The 26,289-nt window shown below is 39.9% G+C and overlaps 1 protein-coding gene across 2 annotated transcripts in view; it reads right to left on the bottom strand.

Annotated features, from left to right (window-relative positions):
* Positions 1-1,267: 1,267 nt before the first annotated feature.
* zeb2b (zinc finger E-box binding homeobox 2b) overlaps positions 1,268-26,289 on the bottom strand; it is a 113,868-nt gene continuing 88,846 nt past the window's right edge. Inside the window, exons 3-10 of one of the 2 annotated variants that reach the window (XM_062997785.1) lie at positions 24,909-25,172; positions 17,668-17,736; positions 14,882-15,070; positions 13,931-14,145; positions 10,823-10,931; positions 8,512-10,496; positions 5,437-5,617; positions 1,268-2,086 (exon numbers count right to left, since the gene is read on the bottom strand). In XM_062997785.1, coding sequence (XP_062853855.1) covers positions 1,533-2,086; positions 5,437-5,617; positions 8,512-10,496; positions 10,823-10,931; positions 13,931-14,145; positions 14,882-15,070; positions 17,668-17,736; positions 24,909-25,172 — 3,566 coding nt within the window. In that variant the 3' untranslated portion in view covers positions 1,268-1,532. The remainder of the gene's footprint in view (positions 2,087-5,436; positions 5,618-8,511; positions 10,497-10,822; positions 10,932-13,930; positions 14,146-14,881; positions 15,071-17,667; positions 17,737-24,908; positions 25,173-26,289) is intronic. The other variant, XM_062997786.1, reaches the window with a different exon arrangement.

Below are 26,289 nucleotides of genomic sequence, written 5' to 3'. Positions count from 1 at the left end.
ACCCCCCCCCCCCCCCCACACACACACACACACACACACACACATACACACATTTAAATATACATGCAATAAAAATCCCATATCACTCTTTTCATTTGGCTACTTTTATTCGAGCATGGTCATTTCCAAGAGGAATTACAAATTAAAAATTCAATAATACTTTTACAAAGACATTTCAGGAAAGATTTTTTTTACTCTCATGGTATAATACATTGTATTTATTTAACAGTCCCTCTTCATTTTTTAGCTTACAAAAAAGAAAAAAACAGGATGAAGAAAGTGGAATTTTTTTCTATTTTTTTCGCAGTCGAAAATACAGTGTTTCACAATATCGTATCAAAAGTTCCCAAATTCGGAATCAACTGGAAAAACATAAAAGGAAAAACAAAACAAAATCAAAATCAAGCTGAATTCTCATCTCACAACTAATATCTCAAACACAATAAATGCTCTGTTTCCGTAAAATCTTGCCCAATGTTTCATTTTACTAAAATATATCTATATATTGAAGAACTATAATACTGTACACTACAGTATGAAATAAATTAAATTAGGAAATACAAAATGGGCCACATAAATAAAATTTTATTAAAACCTACATCATAAAAGAAAATGTTTTTTGTTGTTGGAGTGAAACAGTTTGGCATAATACTGTCAAAGAATTTTAAAAAAGAACAAAATTGCACAAAATGTGATGTAAACTAAAGAACAGAGTGCCTAGGTTTAATACTGAGGAGGAGAATTCTGACTGATGCTGGCAAGAGAGAGAGAGAGAGAGAGAGCAACACCAGGTCCTCCGGTAACACTGTACATGGATGGCACTTGTAGAAACACACAGATTAAAAGGTTTGCATATAAGGCTTTGTTTTTCTTTAATCTTCTTTAATACAAAAGAAAACAACCTTACAAAGGCTTTCTCCTTCATTAGTCCCTTCTTCCTTCATCCTTCGTCTCGAGACACTTCCTCTACACAGTCTGTTTAAGACTTCAAAACGTCTTCGACATCATTTAAGTCCTTCATATTAGGAAAGAATTTTAGAGGCCTAAAAACGTGTGGCTGGTTCAGTAAACAACAGGATGATAATCAACAGAGGGCACAGTGAAGGTGAGAGAGTTACTAATACTGACAAACGGCAGAAATTCCACCGCTATTATTTTTCCTTTTTTTTTTTCTTTCTTTAACACTGTAGAAATATACATAGGCGATATTTTGTAGTGATTATAAGCAGAGTGCAATTTCTTTTGTACAAGTTAATAGTTTTGTGCTATAAATACTATGAACACAGCTTTTTTTTTAGAATGGTAGCACCACACATAGTTTTTAGGCCTTAATACTGTACAATTAATTTTTTTTATTTATTATTTTTGCATAATGCACCCGTTTCCCCCTCCCCTCCCTGAAGTCTGTTTTTTTTTTCAGTCCTTATTCAGATTTCAGTCTGAATCGAGAAGCGTGCGTGTCCGCCTGCTGTGGTAAAATAAAAAAAACAAAAAGAATAAGGAGAATAAGCTCGAAGAACACAGTAGTCTTGTTAGACGCCGTACTCTGCGTTGTCCTCGTGGTCCGATTTGGTTTTACCGTCGAGCGAACTTTCGTCCATCGAGTGCTCGCCGTTCTCGTCACCATGCGGCGTATCAAGGTCCGTATCTACGCTCTTGTTCTCGCTCTCTTCTTCCTCCTCTTCCTCAAAATCGTCCCCCGTATGCCCCAGCTTGGTGTACGCCGTGTCCGGCTCTTTGGCGACACCGTTGATCCCGTCCCGAAGGATAGGATCCCGCTCCTGGTGATCGGGGTAGCCAGAGGACGTCAGGCCCTGCAGGAACGCCCTGTTCATGAGAAGCTCGCTGGGTTCCAGGGTGCCCTTGCGCGCCTCCCTCTCGGCGGCCTCGCGCTCCTCCGCTTCCCGTTTGCAGTACGAGTAGCGGTGGTTCATGTGCTGCGAATACGAGCCCGAGTGGGAGAAGCGCTTCCCGCATTTGTCGCACTGGTAAGGTTTCTCTCCCGAATGCAAACGTGAGTGCTCGATCAAGTGGTGCTTGTGCTTAAACGCCTTCTTGCAGATCTGACACTGGTGTGGCCGTTTACCTGCAGACACACAAGACGAGAACAGACCTTCGTAAGTACAAGATATCGAGTGCAAGGCTGTAATACAAAAAGCTGAAACATCCAAACTTGATTAAATGGCCGATGGAAAAACAACTAAACATATTCTTTATGTTATGAAGTGCTTGCATGTTTCTCTACTCTGCTTTCAATTTGCACACATACACACCGACACACTTTTGGGAGTGTTTGTGCGTTTCGTTTCTGAAATTCCCTCCTAGAGGTGAAGTATGAAAGAGTGGAAATACACACTTTAGGTACGACAGGAGCTGCCAGGAATGCAACAGAAATAAACTAGCACAAAGCAAACAAACACAGCAAGTCGCTGCGAAAGGAACAAACAAATAAAAAGCTGAAATTGAACTGCAGGCTCATACTGTGATGTCGTAGCGCACATAGTGATGCTGATTTGTACCTTTTGTGTACCCTTGTTTGCTCTACTATAGATTTGTTTGGGTCATTTTAACCAATAACAGGCTGTGTCCCAAACCCCATTTAATGTAACATTTGGTTGCGTACTAATTTGCAATACAACACAAGGTAATAGTATGCGGTCTGAGGCTCAGACTAAATGGACTATGGAGGTAGAACTGCTTTTAAAAGGCAACAAACGTTATGAGGTGGGGGGTAAAACAAAGAAAACAAAAGCTAAGTATCTAAGTATCTTGTCCTAACTAAAAAAGAAGTTTAAACCACTGTTTTAAGAGCAGTACCCATCAATAAATCATTTTTAATCTGTTGGAGCTATGGTTATAAGAAGTAAGATGTAGTGTGTGTGTGTGTGTGTGTGTGTGTGTTTATTATTATTATTATTTAATTATCAGAAAGATGCATCTTAGGTAGCTGGAAATAATAGTGCAGGGTGGTCGAAAGGCAAAAACTAAGAAATAAATGCATTACATATTAAAATAGATTCATATTAGTGTGTACACCGGCCAAATTGTGATGGCTAGATGACTGGGTCAGAGCATCTCCTAAACTGCAGCTCTTGTGGGGTGTTCCCGGTCTGCAGTGGTCAGTTTCTATCAAAAGTGGTACAAGAAAGGAACAGTGGTAAACCGGCAACCGGGTCATGGGCGGACAAGGCTCATTGATGCACATGGGGTGCGAAGGCTGCCCCGTGTGGTTCTGCTGGTTAATGCTGGTTCTGATAGAAAGGTGTCAGAATACACAGTGCATCACAGTTGCAGACCAGTCAGTTAGGAAGGTGGTCATAATGTCATGCCTGATCGGTGTATATATACAAGTGGGAATATGGGTAAGGTGGGTACAAATCTTGTGGGTTTGGAATTAAAGTCGTAACAAGTCCGTTCTGAAATATACAACTGATCACACCCACTCTTTTGGCATTTTAGTCCACCCGTGCTAGTGCTTATCAAGTGGTGCTCTCGAAAGCACACATCTGGCCAACCGCAGACCACAAATAGCACAGGAATGCTGCTTGCCACCATGCCGTGTCCCATCACCCTTGCTCAGAGGGAAAGAAAGTAAAACAGAAAAAGATAGATCGCTCACTATTCCATCTAAAGCAGCCTTCCAGTATGGCGTGATGCAACCCAGTGTAAGAATAGCAGCATTAATAGGAAGGGTGCATTCTGCTGTTTGATCTTTGGTTCTTATACATAATTTGTGTATTATGTGTTGGTCCAATTAAAGAGACTGTGCAGACACAGGCATGAGTTTGAAAGTGTCAGGGACCAGGGGTATGTGGTGTTTTTATGAGAGTGGGTGACATGCCAGAGTAGGACTTTTTAATGCAAGATCAGAAGTGGGTAAAAATGTTATATTCATTATAACATCACATTCACTATAGAACTTCTTTTTACTTTGATTACTTTTACTCAAGGAGTGTACTTATACTTTTGGCATTGTATTTTGTGTTATGGGATTTCTATATCTGAATGTGGAAGCTTTGTATGTAAACGTATGTATGGTCCAGAAAATCTGAAGTTTAAGACCTAATGTTATGTGCAGTGTAGTAGCTACCGGGCCTTTGTAGAGATTCAGGGTGGCTATACTGTTTATAGAGGACATTAAACATTATTGCTCCCATTGTATGCACTTACGTAAAGAAAATGTTTTGCATTTGTATTATTAAACCCTGGGTGCAAATCTGAACTACAACCTGGTACCCGTTCACACCAAATTTAAGGCAGCCAATCCACAAGTTTTGGGAAGGCATAAGGAAACAATAGTATCAAGGAGACACCCACCAAGACATTGGGGAACATGGTTCACTCCTCATAGATAGTCACCAGAGATGAGAACTAGTACCCTAGTATGGGCAGTTGTAGCCTTGTGGTTAAGGTACTGGACTAGTAATCGAAAGGTCACTGGTTCCCTTAACCCTCAGTTGCTTAGATAATATACTGTCAGTAATATACCTTAGATGAGAACTAGTACCCTAGTACTAGTACCTTAGTATGGGCAGTTGTAGCCTAGTGGTTAAGGTACTGGACTAGTAATCAAAAGATCACTGGTTTAAGCCCCACCACTGCCAGGTTGCCACTGTTGGGCTCTTGAGTAAGACCCTCAATTCCTTAGATAATATACTGTCACAGTACTGTAAGTCGCTTTGGATAAAAGCGTCCGCTAAATTCTGAAAATGTAACCAGGTACCTGGTTTACCCAATTTAAAGCAGCCAATCTACTTTTGCAAGTTTTGGAGAGGCAAGAAGAAACTAGAGTAACAAGGAGACACCCACCTAGACACTGGGGAACACGGTTCACTCCTCATAGATAGTAACCAGCCCTAGTATGGGCAGTTGTAGCCTAGTGGTTAAGGTACTGGACTAGTAATCAAAAGATCACTGGTTCAAGCCCCACCACTGCCTGGTTTCATTGTTGGGCCCTTGAGCAAGGCTCTTAACCCTCAATTGCTTAGATAATATACTGTCCCAGTAAGTTGCTTTGGATAAAAAGCGTCTGCTAAATGTCGAAAATGTAAATGTAGTACTTGCTCTACCAGCTGTGGAGCCATGATGCCAGAATTAGGTTTTTTTATATACTTCAACTTACCTTGAGATTTTTTGGCTACTCTACTCACTACCTCAATGACTCTTCACACATAATAATGGACATTTTTTTGTCTTTCGATCCCCTGCGTTATTAATTTCCTTTACATCCCTGCATCATACTTTATTTTTAAGCTATAATTTTTCTCAGCCTGTTAATAGAAGAAAAACGCATTAGTTTTCCATTCACATCCAACTAAAAGTGAATAGAAAAAAATAAGCAAGGGGAAAAAAATCCAAACAAAAAAATAGGGGGTTTAATTAGACAAACAGAAATGAAAGCATTGGGGTAAAATAATTGTCTGGAACAGTATGTACCTGTGTGCTCATATTTGTGTCTTAGGAGGGAACTGCTCTTCTGGAATGTTTTGTCGCAAAGGTCACACGCGTACATACCACTTTCTGTTTTCTTAATCTTCTTCCGGGACAGACAGGCGTCTGAGTCTGTCATGTCATCCAGGCCGGAGAGATAGTCTGGCGTGCCGTCGAGCAACTCCCCCTGAAAAAAAGAGGAAGAAAAACGTATTAGAATGTTGTACTTCTAACCTAAATGGATAGCTTGACTCAGTATTAGATCTGTCACGTCCACTGATGAGTGTTTAATCTCACTTTAAAAAATGGCTGGTTGTTTGTTTTATATACACCGATAATGCATAATCTTATGACCACCTTTCTAATATTGTGTTGGTCCCCCTTTTGCTGCCCCATACGCAACAAACTGCGATGCACTATTAGTACCAGCATTAACTTCTTCAGCAATCTGAGCTACAGTAGCTCGTCTGTTGGATTGGACCACAAACCGCCCATGACCCTGTCGCCGGTTTACCGCTGTTCCTTTCTTGGACCACTTTTGATAGATACTGCCACACCACTGCCAGGTTACTGTTGTTGGGCCCTTGAGCAAGGCCCTTAACCTTCAATTGCTCAGACTGTATACTGTCACTTTACTGTAAGTTGCTTTGGATAAAGGCGTCTGCTGAATGCCAAAAATGTAAATGTAAATGTAAAGCCTGACTTTAAAGCTTACAATATAAAGCTCACTTGACTGTGAACATTGGGATAGTTAAATGACATTGTAGAACTCTAGAATTCTAGACAAAATGATGGTACTAGAAAGTATAGTACTAGTTTAGAAAATACACTACCGACAAATGACCAAATGTAATAGAAACCGAGTAGCTGTCTGTAGGTAACAAGTAATTTATAAGTTTACACTAACTAGGCATAACATTATGACCACTGACAGGTGAAGTGAATAACACTGATTATCTCTTCATCACGGCACCTGTTAGTGGGTGGGATATATTAGGCAGCAAGTGAACATCTTATCCTTAAAGTTGATGTGATTTAAGCGAGTTTGACAAGGGCCAAATTGTGATTGCTAGATGACTGGGTCAGAGCATCTCCAAAACTGCAGCTCTTGTGCGGTGTTCCCAGTCTGCAGTGGTCAGTATCTATCAAAAGTGGTCCAAGGAAGGAACAGTGGTAAACCGGCGACAGGGTCATGGATGCACGTGGGGAGCGAAGGCTGGCCCGTGTGGTCCGATCCAACAGACGAGCTACTGTAGCTCAAATTGCTGAAGAAGTTAATGCTGGTTCTGATAGAAAGGTGTCAGAATACACAGTGCATCACAGTTTGTTGCGTATGTATATTAAGGTGGTCATAATGTTATGCCTCATCGGTGTATATCATTTACATAAAAAGAAGCTGCATACATTTTCAGCATTTAGCAGACGCTTTTATCCAAAGCGACTTACACAGTGAGCGGAACACAATGAGCAATTGGGGGTAAGGGCCTTGCTCAGGGACCCAACAGTGGCAACTTGGTGGTGGCGGGGTTTGAACCGGCAACCTTCTGCTTACTAGTCCAGTACCTTAACCACTGAGCTATCACTGGCCCCAGCTGCTAAATTCACTGCATTCCTAACCCTGCCATAACATACACATCTCAAAGTGTATTTATACTGTAGATGAAGGAATAAGCAAGGGATATAAATCAGTAAATATATGTATTATTTAACTAATAAATATTCTGTTTGGAAACAAACATATTAAATAAATTAATAAAAATAATCAACTGCAAGATTTCTTTTCATAAAACCACATATTTCTGGGTAAGGTAATAGATTCATTAGACTGCACAAATTTGCAAGTGAGCAGCACATCTTCTAGAATTAAATATTAAAATGTTTGTGAGCAGAAATTGCATAAAAAGGCCGGATATTACAAATGAGCTCTCCCTCTCCGAATACGATTAATATTACCTTTCTTCATATATTTGCATTCAAATTTGGTTTAATTTTATACATGAAAGAGTGTTAATGCTATATTTATCTGCTCTGCTCTTTTTACGGAGAAGATTACCCCGATAGGCTTAAACTTAAATTAATGGGGGGAAAAAATGTTATTGCATTAGAGGGTCAGAATAATAAGAGAAAGCCTTGGCGGGGCATATTGCTTATCACAGTCTTCTAATTTCCAAGCGGTAATGATTAAATCAAGAGGTGCACTAAATGACCAAAATTGCGTAGCGCCCTTGCCCTCATTATGAGTACTTGCTCAGGTCTGACAATGATTCAACAGACGTTGCGTACCCCAGCTTTTTAAAAGCTCGGTACTATCATTTTGCAATCAATTTGAGCTAAATGCCCGTAGCTGTATTTTTAAATCTAATTTAATAACTTAGAATAGGAAACATTATTAATACTTTTTTATCAGAATGGTTCTCTCTATGTTAAACAGCCTTCAGCGCTGCGCTGTAATGAACACGGCAAGTGTGCATTATTAATCCATGTGTTCAAACTCATTTTGGCTTTTCTCTCTTTAGAGATGCGCTAAAAGAGAAACAGAAATAGCTTTGAAGGGTTTGCTGTAAGTCATTGACTTACTCTCGCACCTGAAGGAGGTCTGAAAATTGAAAGCTACCGAAAATGCACCTCAGATGCAGCATGACACTTCGAGGAGTGCTCAGAGCATCTGGCACGACGTCGCTTCCTGCCCGTATTCACTCAGATGCTCTGTAAGCATTAGCCCTTACTGGTTGTCAACGTTAAAACAGCTACTAAGTGGTAATGCTAATGGTGTGTGCCATTACAGGAGCTGGTGATGCTACAGGCCACTACACAGATGTTTGTCTCTGCTTACCCCTCTTTAACATATAGCTCTCACTGTGCTCTTCCGTTGCTCATGGTGGTGGCAGGTGAGCTCTCACTCTGAGTACCTTTTAATTACTGGCAGAAAGTGGCGGAGCATGATACAGGCATGCAGGGTTCAAGTAGGGGAGGAGAGATTATTTGCAAAAACAAGATAGACCCAAGGTACAGCCTTGGTTGATACAGGGTACCAACACAGACACAAGCATTTATACCTTAAAATCACTTTTGTTGTCTTACCTGAAATCCTGGCTTTCGCTGGTACTTTCTTCGCTGCTGCATCTCGACAAAGCTGGCTGCTCCCGCTGCATAGGTGTAGGCCATGGGTGGCAGGAAGCCCATCTGGTCAAGCGTAGGATAAGGCCTGAGTCCTGGGAGACTGGCCTGCATTGGAGGCATGAAAGGCCCTGCAGGAAATGCACCTTGAGGGGGTAAGGAAGTGTAGAGTGGCTTGGCAGCAAAGGGATTAATCCCAAACATCGGGCTAGTGCTTTTTTCCAGGCTGCCATTTGGGCTGCCAAACTCTTTCTTGGACAGGTATGCGAGATTAAGAGGCTCCTCCAGATGTTCCCGGGGTGACGCGATTGGGTTGTGGTCTATGGGGACGCTGCTGGGCTTGGACCGGCTCTTGACAGAAAGCACGTGTTTGGGTTCCTTCATGAGCTTTGGTAGTGAGAGGTCCAGCGGCTCTGCCTGCAGGTCCTCGGAGGTGAAGCTGTTGGGGGTGTAAGAGCTACTGTGAGAGTTCTTGGAAGATGCAGAGGAGAGGTTGAGAGGAGACGGTGTGTTGCTCCTGGAGTGGTCCAACTTTTCGCCAAGCTGTTTGGGCCCGGAAAACTGGGGCATTTTGGAAAGCCTGAGAGGAGTGTCACAGTTGTTCATGTTGTGGAACTCGGCGATGGCGGGTGAAGTCATTCGGTCCATGTGTTTGATCAGAGACAGAGGAGACCGAGCATTCATGGAGTCTCTGCTTGGAAGGTGGTTGGTGGCGGGTAGGCCGATCTCCATGCTGTTCCTATCTAAAGGAGGGGTTCTAGGATTGACGTATTGATATACCTTTCTTTGCTGGAACCACTCCTTGACAAATTCCTGAGGAAGTCCAACTGCTATGGAGATCTTCAATAGTTCCTCTGAGTTTGGCTCCATGTTCATGGCAAAATATGCTTTAAGCACTGACATGTGGTCCTTGTAAGGGCTAATGGGGCTGGTAATGCCTTTTTCAGAGATGAATGAGGAGGGCAGATGGGCATGCTTCTCTGTGAACATTCCCTGCTTGTTAGGTGTGATGTTTTCATTGGGCTGCAGCACGGCCTTTATCTCTTCATTCATCTTACACAGGTACCTTTCATGCTGATGCAATGGAATGGGACCTGGGAAGGTCTCTTTGCAATACTGGCAAGAAAACGGTGTAAACATTATGTTGTTCTCGTGCATCCTGTCTTCCATACCTAAATCTATCGTGTGATTCCTCTCCTTCTTAATATTGCTAATTTGTCTCTTAGAGTCCATGTTTAAGCTCTGAAGGCAAGCTTTGGCTTCGTTGACCTTTTCTAGCGTGTAGTCGATAATGCTCTTATTGGCACCGTTGTGGCTAATCACTGGAAGACCTGTCTGAGGACCACAAGGTGATCCAAGCCCTGGCTTCTTTTCTTCAATCTGAGAGCCCAGCTCCTTCATGTAGGCTTTAAGCTTGGAGAGTTCCTCTGGCTTGTAGTCCATTTTCTGCCTGCACACCGTGTTGTCTACAATCTGAAGCACCTTATGGACCTCGCTCAGGTTGTTCGCTAGAGACGGATAACCCAGCATCTGACTCTCCATGGCTAAACCTAAGTGCTGCAGAGGACTTTGAGAGTTAGGAACACCTAGAGGGCTTCCTCCAGGAATACTGCCGTTCAAGAAGGGGCCCGGTGTGCTGTAACCATGTGATGCCATTAATAGCTTATATTCGTTGATGTCTAGCGGTTCGGATTTGATGTTAAGGTGGTTCGAGTGCTCGTGGAGACCGAGAGACTTGCCGTTCTCAAGCTTGTGTCTGAGCTGACTGATGGCGGTGTTGGTCGGGGAGGAAGAGGCAGAGGTCGGAGAGGAGCCAGGCTTCATGTTGTTTCTCATCCTGCCATTAATTGTGATCAAGCCAATGCACTTCTTGCTACTGATGTGAGAACTGTAAGACCCGGAATGAGAAAAGCGCTTTTTACAGTTCGGGCATTCGTATGGTTTTTCCCCTGTGAAGCAACAAGAAAAATATATATGTTATATTCCAGAGGAAACCTATTATATATGAATTATGCATTTCTTCCTACAGTTACATTTCATAACAATCAATACTGGGCAAAGAACCAGAAAAAAATAAATAAATATTTTCTTTACATGATGATTAACAAAGTAGAGCATCAGGCAGGAAGACGAGCAAGTCCCTAATGAGTAAGGCGGAAAATATGAATAAAAAAATCAACACTCGTATGATTTCGTACATCCTCTGAGGTGCAGAACAATTCTAACCGGAGGTGATGAATATTCAAAACGAGCGCACTGGCCCGTTGCTACCCACCACTGTGGATCCGCAGGTGCTCCTTCAGATGGTGCTTGTATTTGAAGGCCTTGCCACATTCTGTGCATTTGAACTTGCGGTTGCCAGCTCCCTGGTTCAGCAGTTGGTGCTGCGGAAAAGAGGATATTTACATGAGCTCTACACAAACGAAACGGTGGAAGAGTTTAGTACTTAATCACAATCGGCGTGTAGCTCAACATGCCAAATGGCTCGCGTCGCGATGCCGCGTCTCACTTTTCTTGCGGCTTCACTGAGCCAGCGCGAGCACGGCCGCGATAATAGAGAAGCGCATACCTTTTAATTTCCTGACTCGCGTGCCAGCGGAGCGCAGCTTTAGAATCTGGCAGCGGCAAGAAATAAATAAAAGGCCGCTATTTTAAATAGTTTTTTTTTTCCCCTCATTAGGAGAAGGCAATCTATTCCGCGTTAATTAATTTGGGATAATCACTCGGACGAGATCCTGCATATTCAACAAAGCCTCGCCTCGATCTACCTGAAAATACACTTAATTAGACAAAAAGGTGGGCATGGGTAAATGTTACGTTTTGATAATTACAAGTGAATTTCCAGGCCAGTTAAACTGTTCAAACATGTCTTTAATAACATGTGGGTAGAAAACGTAGGCTGGGCTGTTCAAAAAGATAAAACATCGAAGCTGCTCTGATTTGCAATTCAAAGCAGGGCTTGCATTAAAAAATCAAAATATAATAGCGATAACAACAACAATACAGCGTGTAAGTGCAGGGAAGCAGGAGCACACCAGGCGTGCACAATTAATTCAGAGTGGGAGGTAAATATGTTAAATGGCTAGGGGAACACAAAAGGTTCGCGAGCGGTGGCAAGGAGAGCCGCCCATGATCGGCCCTGACAACTGGGCTCGCATTCCGGCAGGAGACAGATGGTGTGAAGGCAGGACACAGGCAGGATTGTTCAAACAGCGGCAACCTTCGGATATCAAGCGGGGAGTCGGGGCGGCCCTGCGCCAGGGAAGGTCCCTACTACTCTCGTATGTTGCCGAGTTGCATAAACAAACAGCAACAGCTGCTTTACCCCCTAATATCACCACCCCCAAAGCCTCCCTCTCTTACGGGGACCCCATGAGGATGAAGGTTGAGTTTGGCAGTTCCACCATTAAGCTCTAATTGTGAATGGCAGCGGAGAGCTGTTTTGGTCCCGTGTGGCATGTTAGCCGTGTTTCGGGTGGGAAACCTGACCAAGTTCTTGGATATGAATGGATCCCTACTTCATACAACTGCTCCAAAACAACAGAACTGATCATTCTAAAATGTTACGAGCCTGTTACAGGCTTTAGCAATGAACTTACTTATGGAAATTGCTTGTGATAATAAATAAAATAAAAATAAATAAATAAAAAGGAAAAAAAGAAACAGCAAATCCAAATGTTTAAAATCTAGAACAAAAGAAGTCTGCACACGAGCCGTGAAGCTTGTGCATTTGGACTAAAAAAAATGCAAATTTCAACACAGATTATAGCACAACGCAGCAAGATGAAGTGGAACCGAGGGACCGTTTAACAGAAAAGACTTTCTATGTGACGGAAGTACACAAACAAAAAACAATAAATAGGAAGTAATTTGTGGATTAGCGGGTTACATGGGTAGAATGGGCCATCTGCTCGCGTTTTGAGCAGACTGGGGATGGCAGGTGAGCAAGCTGCCAGTCCGCATTGTATTAAATCACTCTGCTAGAACTGGAACATTATCTTATGCAAAAAGTTAAAAAAAATAAAATTAATAAATGAAAAAAAAAATTGCAACATGCAGCATGGGATGAATAGCAAACAAATTGAGGAATTTGAAATTAAAGGTGAGAAAACTCTACTTGTTATTTTACACTGAATGGCTGATTCACTGTTCCTGTATAATTGTTTGTAATTAATTAATTAATTTTTAAATTAATTGTATATTTTACATTTTTTTATTATGATTATTATTATTTTATTTTATTTATTTGTATTTTATTATTTGTATTTTATTGATGTATTTAGTATTTTTTATTTATTTATTTCATTTTTGTATTTTATTTTTTATTTTTATTTATTCATTTTATTTTTTTTTGCTAAAAGTATGCAATACGGCTAAAAGTATTTGGACAGCTTTGGAAATTTAGGCCAATTTAGTTAATAAATAATAAATAAATCTATAATAAATAAATACTAAATGAATAAATCTAACCATTTGTAATGTTGCTGAAATAGAAAGTTTCTTACCAAAAATGTTGCCATAAGTTTAGAGAAATATAATTCAAATTGTTTGTTTGTTTATCAGTATTTTAACGTCATGTTTTACACACTTTAGTTACATTCATGACAGAAACAGTAGTTACTCGTTACACAAGGTTTATTAGTTCACAAGTTTTAACTTCAAATACAGTCGTGGACAATTTAGTATCTCCAATTCACCTCACTTGCATGTTTTTGGGCTGTGGGAGGAAACCGGAGCTCCCAGTAGGGACACGGGTAGAACATGCAAACTCCCCACCTGGGGATCGAACCCAGGACCTGGTATACTGTATTTATATTATACATTAAGTGTCCAAAATCATTAAAAGGTTCGATTTTTAGTGTTTTGCTCCATGTTGCCTTACCTAAAAATATAAACTACTTTACCTAATTGGCAGACATGCTGATTTTTAAAGAACATTTAAAAAATATATAAGAGTGAATCTAAAGCACTGATGAAATTTCTAAATTGGAAATTAAAACAATCATTCGATCGTGAACATAAGACGGCGGAATGATATCAGCAGGCCATCAAAAAACCATTTAGGCCTCTATTAAAGCTATTACCAGTAAAAGATCTGCATCTTCAAAATGCCATGAAAAATTAATAATGATCGCCAATCAAAATGATCTCTGTTCTCCGTGGGAATACAGCGCATTAGGAATAATGTATAAAAGGCAGGGAAGCCTTATATGAAACCGAGCGAGCGTGAGAGTAAATGAAAGGCAGGCAAATTGAGAGAGGATGAGATATATGGAGTGAAAGAACAAGGGATGGGTGAGCGAGCACATGAGAGAGCTGAAGAGAGAAAGATAGGAGGGAGGGAGGGAGGGAGGGAGGACAGAAGAGTACATGTGACGCTCACCTGATCTCGCCCGGGCTTGTGTGTGGCCATATGTCTCTCCAGCTGAGTGCGGTAAGCGAAGGAGTAGTTGCACAGGGGACAGGCGAAGTTCTCCTCGTTCTTCTCGTGCCTGTACTTGATGTGCTCCTTCAGAGAAGTCAAGCGCTTGTAGCCCCTGTCGCAGTAGGGGCAGGTCAACAGTTGGGCGAAGGCATCTGGAGTTCCAGGTGGCAGGTCTGAGGGAACGAGGGAACGAGTGAATGAGGGTGGGAGAGTTGGAGAGAGGCAGTGGGCCAAAAGGTCAGCAAATCAATGGCAGCTAATTGGCACTATGCCTGGACTGGTATGGGAGGTATCTGTACAATCTGCTGCACCGAGTGCCATCGTCGGGCCTGGCACTGGTGGCGGCACACTCATGCATGAACTTGTGTGTACAGTTGAATGCACACGGTTTGCTGAGCATGCCGAATAAAGAGAAAACTCTATTATTGTTACATATGGAGAGTTTATTAATAGCATCAGAAGCCAAACAACATCTAGCTATATCTAGCAATGCAGTACAATACTATGTTTGTTTGTATTAGGTCCCACCCACTAAGCCTCCCACCCACCAAGTCCTACATAAACGTACATCATGTCAGATCTTAGATACTTTTAAAGTTCTGTATTTATAATACATTTATTGGACATATTTTGGACATATTTTCATACTCCATGACATGACATGATATATTTCCTTTTTCTGCCTCATAAATGAATAATCGGGCCGTTCTGACCGTCTCTAAGCCTCCAACTGGCACCTGGTGGTCTTTCCCACGTCTAACTTTTCCACTTTCCTCATGTCTGAGGTATGTATGGCAAAGCTGGTGCAATTTGCCTTACTCTCCCTGAGGAGAGAGATCTGATTTCAGCTCCAACAGCTGCACCGCTCAGAAGGTAAACACTCTGGCATGCAGGACAGTGCATCCTTACCATTTTCCTCGTGCCCGGGACCTTCGGGCGTGCCCAGGCGGGCGATGTCGTCCGGAGCTTCGGGGTAGATGATGGCCGTGTCGGTACGCTGCAGATACTCGGCGATGCTGACGACGTGGCTGTCGCTGTCGGGCAGTTTCCGCTTGGCGAAGAATTCTTCGAACTCAGACGTGCAATCCATGCTTTTTACTATAGTGAACGGGAGAAAGGAGGAGAGCTGGTGAAGGAATGAACTAGGTGACAAAGCAGGGCATTAGAAACAATGTCCTAGATGTAATAAAAAAGGTAGCTACTGGAGAGTCGCAAGGCATATGTCTAAATTACAGCCTTATCTTGTCGATAAATGGCTACTAAAACAAGAATTATGGCTTAATCTAGCTGGACTGCTTTTTGATTTGTACAGGGGTGAAAAGGTTTGAAACGTAAGCCCTTTATTCGCCTGTGCTTTAAATGTATTAGGTGCTGTGTGAGCGGGGAAGAGAATAATGTTTGCCACAAGCCAGGCATTACTTCCGATCCCTTTAATCAGACTGCTCTGAAAATTAAATTCCGAATTACAGGAAGTTACGATATCAAGATGTGTGCAAGATATTTCATTAAGCAGTCCGTGTCCAGTCTGAATTTGGGCACATGATTAAAAGAATCATTTCCGTTCTTTAAAAATGCCTAAAACAAACAATAATAATTGATTTCGAAAGTGTCTGTATTGGAATTTAAATAGTGAGGCTGAAATCTGCCCAGTTTTATCGAGCTCACTTCATTATTCATTCTATTTGTATAGAGATTAGCGCCTAGGTCTGGCAACCCCCCCATCTCATCTGTCAATTAAGCTAGATATTACAGAGAAGGTGACAGCGCTGGGAGATTTTTAGGAGCCACCCTTTTAATTAGGGCACGCCGAAGCGAAAGGTAAACTGTGTACTGAGATTTGTCAGCTAGTAAACATTTTATGGGCTAATTTGCTAAAAGGTCAAGGTAGTGGACTGTGTCGATGTCAAAAATGTCTCGAAAATGTCAAAGCGCCAATGGACCTTTCGCGCTCCCCTCTTCAGACGCGAGGAACTGGAGTGTATAAATGCAGAGCTCGTCTGCCGTGGTTATCAGGCGTAATTAAAATAAACGCGTGAATGTACCTAAGACTCACTTGTAAGATCCATTGCTGATTACTTTGTGCCCAAAGAGGAACTAAACGCGCGTGAACAAATAAACTATCTTTCTATCAGAACCAGCATTAACTTCTTCAGCAATTTGAGCTACAGTAGCTCGTTTGTTGGATCGGACCACACGGGTCAGCCATTGTACCCCACGTGCATCAATGAGCCTTGGCCGCCCATGACCCTGTCGCCGGTTTACCACTGTTCCTTACTTGGACCACTTTTGATAGATACTGACCACTGCAGACCAGGAACACCTCACAAGGGCTGCAGTTTTGGAGATGCTATGACCCAGTCGTCTAGCCATCACAATTTGGCCCTTGTTAAACTCGCTCAAATCCTTACGCTTGTCCATTTTTCCTGCTTCTAACACATCAACTTTGAGAATAAAATGTTCACTTGCTGCCTAATATATCCCACCCACTTTTTTGCTCTTTTATGGATACAAGTGGAACACATGTCAACCATAAGTCTCCGCATCATGTATAGATGTCAAGGGAATGCTTTCTGTTTAAATAAATAAAAGCTTCTTTTTTTTTTAAATACCAACAGAATGCTATCATTTTTTTATTATCATTATCATTTATCATTATTTACTTTATAATAGTTTATTTAATTGTTTATTTATTTATTTATTTATTTACTTTATAATATTATTTATTTATTTACTTTATATTAATTTATTTATTTATTTACTTTATAATAATTTATTTAATTTATAATTTATTTATAATAATTTATTTATAATTTATTTACTTTATAATAACTTATTTAATTCACAATTTATTTATTATAATTTATTTTTTAATTTATTTATTTACTTTATAATATTTTTTTAATAACAGAAAACCTCATGATGCAGCACACAGTGACGTTTTACAGATCTGTGTGTGGCGACAGTTTGGGAATGCCCTTTTCAGTTTTAGGATGTACGTTTCCCCATGCACAAATCAAGGTCCATAAAATATGATGTGAATATGGTTCGAACTGAAAGACGTCTGCACAGACCAGACGTCTGGTCTGACCCCAAACCCGTCGTATTACTTTGAGATGTAAAAAACACAGACTAAGACATAACTTATCTCCCAACCATTACGCAACTCATTTGTGGTTCTAGAATCTGGAGAAAACCCACCAAAGGGTGACCAGCTCAAAATTAATGTGGCCGGTTTTGAAATGTAGTGTTTCAATGCCCATGTACTTTTGGCTATATAGTATGCCTACCTATCTGTCTCATAAAATCGAAGAGCTAAAACAGACATTCGGTTCAGGAGTGAAATCGCATGTAATCCGCCGGCGGATTTCCAAAAACAATCCGAGTGTTTCGCTTTCCAGGAGCCTAACATCACAAATGGAAACCTTTATTAAAATTCCATTTCCACACTGAAGAGTTTCCCGGTTTAGGTCCTGAGCCAGAGCTGCGGTTAAGCACTGGCAGGGTTTGAGAAGAGAGCAAGAATCCACATTTTTAATAGCACTCAATCACTTGGTCGGCGCCACAGCCAATCAGAGACTGCCTGTGATGATGTGATGCAGGCGGGAGATAATGATTCAGAGCATTGTAGGTGGAATGTAGAATTAAGCTTGATTAAAAGTGGCAGGATTTGAGTGTAGCATTACATAAAAACTTACCTGTACCATTTCCAATGGGCTGTAAAGGGGTGCCCGGTACCATGCTGTCAAAATCGTCTTTTAGTTCATCTAGAGGAAGAGAGAAGGGGACAGAAAGCAAGGTGAGTTAAGGTATAAATCACATTCTCCATCACTTATTCATACATCATGTTTACTTAGGGCCATAGCAAGGCTAAGTAGAATGCCTTTTTTTGTCATATATACATATACAGTAGGTGAGTGAGGGTTAAGGGCCTTGCTCAAGGACCTAACAGTGGCTGTATGGCAGAGCTGGGATTCAAACTCTCAACCTTTCAATTGATAGTCCAGCTCTACCCACTAGACTACCACTGTTGCAAACTGTTAACCTACTGGCGGGTTTGTTAAAGGAAACAGATATAACATTTAAAACTCTACACAGACGTGGTGGCATGGTGGCGGAGAGGGTAGCGCTGTTGCCTCACAGCGAGAAGGGTCTGGGTTTGATTCCCTGTCTGTGACAGTGTGGGTTTCCTCCGGGTGCTCCAGTTTCCTCCCACAAATCCAAAGATATGCAGTCATGTCAACTTGAACTACAAAAATTTACCTAGGTGTGTGACCCACTGCAAAACTAACCAGGTTAAAGTGGTAGTAAATCAGAAAAAGTTGATTAAACCCATGTCCTTAAAGCTGTGCAGCATCAACACTACCTGCTTTGTACTATGCTGCCTTAATTACCTTAAATAAAATGATGAAGTGTTTGACTACGGTATTGTTTTGTAAGGCACAAAGTACATACAAGTCACTGATAGTATCCTGGTACAGACGGCAATTTTGGTGGCATGATGCTCTTAATTCCTGAGGTTCTGGGTTCAATGCTCTTCTAAGATTGCTGTGTACATACATTGCGTAATGCCAAGTGTTTCCTGGATAGAATCTACAGCCACCACAACCCAACTCAGAGTAAATGATTAATAAAAATGAATAAATGAATAAAACTAATAGTAATAATAAATCTCAGTCCACCTGGACAAGCGGTAAGCGACCACATGATGAAGCCTTAGCAATCTCTTTAATGCATGCTGCCTCCGGACAAAAGAGCACACCTTATGTAGGACAGCCATAAATAAAGCCATCACACGCACAAACCACCCCATAAACAAAACACAACTTGGGATATTTTTTTAGAGGATGTGAAGTCAAGAGCACATTGTCATGTCAGAGTCCCGGACACAATTAACTTAGTCCTTCTTAGGTCCTTCTGTTGCAGATTTAGATTAAACTAAGGTATTTCCGAGAAGACAGAGGGTGTAATAAATATTGCTATTGTGGAAATACCTCCCACGGCCTCTCCTGTGACTGCTAGTCACAATCTGATTATGAAGAACCACTATGATTTTTCTTTATTCAAAAAACAAACAAACACAATAATAATAATAATAATACTATCAATACTACTACTACTACTTTTACTATTATTACTACTACAAGTACTACTACTACTACTAATAATAATAAATAATAATAATACTAATAATATTAACAATACTACTACTACTACTACTACTAATAATAATAATAATAATACTATCAATACTACTACTACTACTTTTACTATTACTACTACTACTACTAGTACTACTACTACTATTAATAATAATAATAATACTAACAATACTACTACTTCTACTACTACTACTACTACTACTACTACTACTAATAATAATAATAATACTTTTACTACTACTACTAGGACTACTACTACTACTACTAATAATAATAATAATAATAATATAATAATAATAATAATAATAATAATAATAATAATAATACAATTAAATAAAAAAATAAAAAATAGCAAAAATAACAATATAATAATAATAAACTAATAATACTAACAATACTACTACTACTACTACTACTAATAATAATAATAATAACAATAATAATAATAATAATACAATTAAATAAAAATATAAAAAATAGCAAAAATAACAATATAATAATAATAAACTAATAATACTAACAATACTACTACTACTACTACTACTACTACTAATAATAATAATAATAATAATAATAATAATAATAATACAATTAAATAAAAATATAAAAAATAGCAAAAATAAAAATAAAGAAAATTAATTAAATATAGTGTAGGGCAAAATACCAAAATAATAGCAGCTGAGCTTATACAGAAACATTTACTTTTATCTGAATCCTCTTGAAATTACTTAATAAATAATAAGCCTTGTTTTTAAGTGGTATAGCTAAGAAGCAAAATAGTACACATATAAAATATAACTAAAATTAAGACAATCTTGCAATATGTTGGGGTTCTATTCAATACAAAACATTGATTGGCAGCAATTGTTTTTAAAGCAGAACAGAATGTAACTTGATTTTTTTAAACAAAATTGTTTGCATATTTCCTTTGACTTGTAGTAGTTATTAGGAGACCCAGTACGTGAACAGAGAGTCTGGTTCCTGCCACAAGCAGATAAACACGGCCAACCAATTCGGAAAAACAAAACCCAGTCTCTGCTGAAGCTTTCCCGAAATGAGAGAGGCGCTCCTCTATTTTGATTTCTCTTCGTTCTACAGTGTAGCTGATTACTCAAGACTTTCTATTTATTTTTCTTTAGAATACTTACATGATCAATAAGGTTAATATTGCTAATGAATAACACACAGCTATACAAACCATATGTAATAAAACTAATCTAAATAATGAATCTAAATAAGTGATTATAAGTTCTATCTACTGTGGTTTGTAAAATACAACTAGATTTAGAGATGAAATTAAAAACAAGTTAAATATGGGGGAAATGATAGATATTTGACCTGAAAAGCAAAACTAAATGGCCAAAAGTAAGTGGATACCAGTTTATGAGCTTGTTGGATCCCATTCTGAAACCATGGGTATTAATATAAGCTGTCTTCACTTCTCTGGAAAGGTTCTTCATAAAATTTTGGATGGAACATGCGCCTTTCAACCCTAACCCTAGACCACTTGTAAGTTCAGACACTGATATTGTACAAGTAGGTCTAGCTCACAATCGATGTCCCAACTCATCCCAAATGTGTTTAATAGGCTTACTGATAGGGAGTTTCTCAACACCAAACTCATTAAATCATGTCATTATGGACATTGCTTTGTACATGGGGCAAAATTATGTGGAAAAACAGATAAAGACCTTCCCTAAACTGTTGAAACTACATTATTTATTTTAACACCCACATACTTTTGTTCATCTTGTGTTCTTTTTGTACAGACATGCAGTCAGGCTAACTGGAACTACAAAAATTGACCTATGTGTGTGTGTGTGTGTGTGTGTGTGAGCTGTGATGGACTGCCGACCTGTCCGGGGAGTTTCCCACCTTTCGACAATGAATCAGACCCACAGCAAAACTGACCAGTATAAAGCAGTGCTTTTGCTTATTTTGTTTGTAGAGAGCGGATCTGTACTCCAGCAGGAGGGAAACAGGGTCTAGGCCGTACCCTGGTTGTACATACATAACATAACGGGGCTGTAAGGTTTATCTGGGCAGAAAGGTTTATAGTCGTCAGCATGTGAGAGAGACCCGTGTGTCTGGCTCCTGTGTCTGGGTGGGATAAATCAGCGCAGATACACCGGGTCACTAGAGACCAGGAATGAGAAAGAATGAGGGGCGAGAGGCCTGAGTTTGGCTTCTCGATGTGACCCCGGAGGTGTCGGCCACCATTTCTCACCCCAGTCGCCAAACACTCCCTACCTAACAGCACACGAAGTGTTTCTTTTCAAAACATTCCCTTTCTTTATGGCCGCTTAGCCCTGGAACCCTGCTTTGTGAAAATACAATGTTCCGACGCTCTTTTGTTACTACCCCCCCCCCCCACACACACTAAAAAATGGCCCGAAAACCTTTCCTAATGGTTTCTATTAAACATTTTTCAGAAAGGGTGTAAGAGCTTGGATTGTTTTAAAGAACCAAATCTCTACAGATCTGTCATTACAGATGTAATTATCACAGACATCTATTTAATCATCACATCAGTCATGTTAAACTGGATTGCTCTTGCTTTTCTTTGTCTATGTGTGATCAGCAACAGACTTTAGATGAGCTTCTTTCTTTAGGTTACTGCAATATAATGCTTGCTTGACTGTGAAAAGTGGTTTTCCAGAAGATTCTAACTTATGAGCGATATGTTTTTGATGGTTTTATGATTGTTTGACCATTGAAGCAAAATTCCTTCCAACATAACATGAGAATTAGGGTTTCCTTCTGGACTCTGGCAATATACCACAGTTTTAGGTGTTAGTTTTCTCCCTAATGTAGTTGTGTCCGATAACCCCGATTGCATTACGCTTCCCCTCCTGCTGACTAAGGACCGCCACAACTGACACACGCCCCCTCCGACATGTGTGCAGTACCGACTGCATCTTTTCACCTACACGAGGCGAGCTCAACCCTCAATTGCTCAGACTGTAACTGTAATGTAAGTCGCTTTGGATAAAGGCGTCTGCTCAATGCCAAATGTAATGTAAATGTTCATGCAGGCGCCCATCTCATCTCTGGTGTGCTAGCGTGTTTTACTACTGCGCCACCTGAGTGCTTAGGTAATTTTTTAAAAGGATTAAGTCAAACTAGCCCTATTTATATCAGCACGATGAATATGACTAGATATGTCATTGGTTATCAGCACTTTATTCTAGTCAGGATCCCAGTGACAGACAGGACGCCAATTTATCATGGAGTCTGACTGGATACAGTCAAGCATAAAAGTTAACAACTATCTATTCCAATTGTTCAGACAGGATGTAGACGTCCCTTGTGAGTGTCTTTAAACTTTCAACTTGAACTGTCCATATTAGATCACTGATAGTCATTAATCTTTAAATACACAGAGGTTTGATATGGCCATTGAATCAAAAACAAAACCATTACTGCAGGTGATTTATTTAAAATTTAATTCGTGCGATATGATGTCAGGCTTGTTCAGCAAAAAGTGTGTGAAGTGCATTGTGGGATAGAAGAATGTCAAGGACGCTGGCGGAGAGGCAACGTTAAGAAACTACTGTCGAGAGACACCGAGAAATACAGAGAGAGAGAGGCCTTATCTGAAAATATGCACTGAGGTACGAGTGCAGACACTCAGGCACCGAACTAATAAAAAAATTGAGAGTGAAAGTGGGCGCGATTTCGAGAGAGGGAGGAAGGGATTGCCTCTTTCACCCAGAGCTAATGAACTTCTCCCTTGCCTTTTAGATATGTCGTTCAGGTTTTATCAAGACACACTCAAACACCGCTGTTCCCACACACACTCTCACACACATACACTATCTGGAAGTTGCAACACAGCTGAATCACAGACACTCCGGCTCCGAGAGCTTTTATCAAATTAACCAATCCTCTCTCAAACAGCCACTTGTTTATCTTTGGTGATTTACAACCTTGAAAAAAACCAAAAAATTACAGTAACCCTGTCCAAACTAAAGAAGGCGGGGTAGAGGAGGGATATCGCAATTAATGATCGCAGATCGTCTCCTGAAGGGAATTTTTTTAGTTAATAACGATAATAATGCCGGTAAGGCGAGCTCCTCTCGGTAAATGGTCGTATTATTTTGAGCGTATTAAATTTTTAGACTCCTGAAATGCTCCCTCTCCGCCCGCCTCTCCGGTGCACAGCTAGTTCATTAGCAGAAATGAATAGCCAAGCCCGGCTCATTTAAATGGGCTGTCTTACGCCGAGCTCTCGCCACACTCCGTTTCTGTCACATGCTTCCAAGAATCATTGACTCTTATTATACATGTAAATGGCTATCATAAAAATAAAAATTTCATTTAAGATTGTTAACGACTTTTGCAGCAGCCTGACTTCCTTTAATGATTACCCTCTCCCCCTAATTAAAAGTATTTATCTCTCAAGCATCCGTGACTGCCGCTCACTCGGCGATGACGCTCACAGGAAAAATGTACAAAGTTTGCCGGGTCTCCGTCGTCCTAATGTTAGGCTAATTACAAATGAGGGTGTCAGTAAACCCCGCTGAAGATCGCACACTCGCTGAATCTGATCGTACGTTTGGAAGGAAGCGCTCAGTGCTAATTAAGAAGAGCTTAGACTTCAGGTCTGAATGTCAAGTATTACTGTCATTCATTTCTTAAGGAATCAGAACTATTAAATAATGTTATTAGTTATTATGTTAGCTGACCAATATTAAGAAGCTACAGTTATAAAAATATATGTATGATTTAGAATTAAACACCCATTCATTGCATGAATACACTGATCAGCCATAACATTAAAACCACCCCCTTGTTTTTACACACACTGTCCATTTTATCAGCTCCACTTACCATATAGAAGCACTTCGTAGTTCTATAATTACTGACTGTAGTCCTCCTATTTCTCTACATTCCTTTTTAACCTGCTTTCACTCTGTTCTTCAATGGTCAGGACCCCCACAGGACCACCACAGAGCAGGTATTATTTAGGTGGTGGATGATTCTCAGCACTGCAGTGACAATGACATGGTGGTGGTGTGTTAGTGTGTGTTGTGCTGGTATGAGTGGATCAGACACAGCAGCGCTGATGGAGTTTTTAAACACCTCACTGTCACTGCTGGACTGAGAATAGTCCACCAACCAAAAATATATCCAGTCAACAGCGCCCCGTGTACAGCGTCCTGTGACCATCGATGAAGGTCTCGAAGATGACCAACTCAACAGATGAGCGATCGTCTCTCACATCTAAAAGGTGGACCAACTAAGTAGGAGTGTCTGATAGAGTGGACAGTGAGTGGACACAGCATTTTATAACTCCAGCAGCGCTGCTGTGTCTGATCCACTCATACCAGCACAACACACACTAACACACCACCACCATGTCAGTGTCACTGCAGTGCTGAGAATGATCCACCACCCAAATAATACCTGCTCTGTAGTGGTCCTGTGGTGGTCCTGACCATTGAAGAACAGCATGAAAGGGGGTGAACAAAGCATGCAGAGAAACAGATAGACTACAGTCAGTAATTGTAGAACCACAAAGTGCTCCTATATGGTAAGTGGAGCTGATAAAATGGACAATGTGTGTAGAAACAAGGAGGTTGTTTTAATGTTATGGCTGATCGGTGTAAACTACTACTAATCTGATGCACATTTTGCACCACGGCTGCATTTCCTGGCTACATTCCCGGTCACTACCTATTAAATATTATGCCAAAATAATAACCACACTATGAGTGATGTATGCACATGTCAATATATAAAGGACAGGGTAAAAAAAATCTTGCCCTGCTTACCGGTACCATTGACTGATCCTCTTAGCAGGTCATTGTCATTCCACACGTGTTCCACACCACTGTCCCTCATCTCATCTTCCTCATCATCCACCTTCGTCATCAGGGCGTGGCCCAGTCTCGGGGAGAGAGGCAACACTGGATCATGATTGGCCAAGCTGGCCGGACTGGACACACCATTAAGCAGGCCATCCTCCTCTGATACCATCATCTTGTCTTCTTCCTCCGTCTCAGAACCGGTCTCCACCACATTCTCATAGTTCAGTACTGAAACACACACAAATACACTGTTATACACCGTTCTACAATAATGACCTTTTAGTCTTTCAAGGAAATCTGTAATAAAAGGCCCGATTAGGTTTACAAGGTGAGTTTGGTGATGTCTTCATAATACCGTACATACAGTGTAATACAGTGTTTTGCTTTGTTAAGTGAGAACATGTAAAATTCATATCTCTCTATAATTATACATGGGATTAACTATTTACAAGATGCCAATACAAGACAAGTGTACACATGTACATCAGTGTGAGCAACCAGCTGTTGCTCCAGTGTGCCAAAATAACCTTGCAGTGAGCTGCACCTTTAGTGGCATTAAGATCACAAGCATGCTCATCGTGCTTCAAATGCCATCAGCTTTAGATATTTATATCAACAGAGACAGTTTACAGTACATGTTATAAAATACCTTTGCTCCATTACTTTGTAATTTGTGTTTTAAAGATAGACTAAACACTTTGTGATGGTCATTTAACAGTGTAAACATACTTGATGTTCAGGTGGAGGATATACATGAAATATTGTGATGTGACCTGCCTATTCTGCCTAAACCTGAGAGACAATACATAAGTGCAGGAAGAATAACACAATATCAATAATAATAATAATAATAATAATAATAATAATAATAAATAAAATATATAATAATAATAATAATAACAACAGTAATAATAAATATATTAATAATAATAATTAAACAAATAATGAAAAATAATAATAGTAATAACAACAACAACAAAACAACAATAATAAATATATTATTATTATTAATAATAATAATACTAAATATATTATTATTAGTAGTAATAATAAAAATAATATTAATAATAATAAAACAAATAAATAAATAATAAATAATAAATTTATTTATATAAATAATAAATAAAAAAAATTCTGTGACTGTGTATTCTTTATTTTCTGGTGATTGGCTATTGTTTATTATATTGTATAAATAATATGACTTATATATCTGATTAATGTCTATTTGATTATGTCTAAGTCAGACTGTCTACATTCTATAATAAATGAATTGTGGAGCTAACAAATCACTTATTTAGGCTATTGAAAAAATAGCAAATTACTAAAATATATAAAAACACATATT

Source organism: Trichomycterus rosablanca, chromosome 6 (genome assembly GCF_030014385.1).
Source record: "Trichomycterus rosablanca isolate fTriRos1 chromosome 6, fTriRos1.hap1, whole genome shotgun sequence".
Taxonomy (NCBI): domain Eukaryota; kingdom Metazoa; phylum Chordata; class Actinopteri; order Siluriformes; family Trichomycteridae; genus Trichomycterus; species Trichomycterus rosablanca.
Note: the sequence above shows the minus strand (reverse complement) of the source record. Positions and strands in the feature narration are given on the sequence as shown.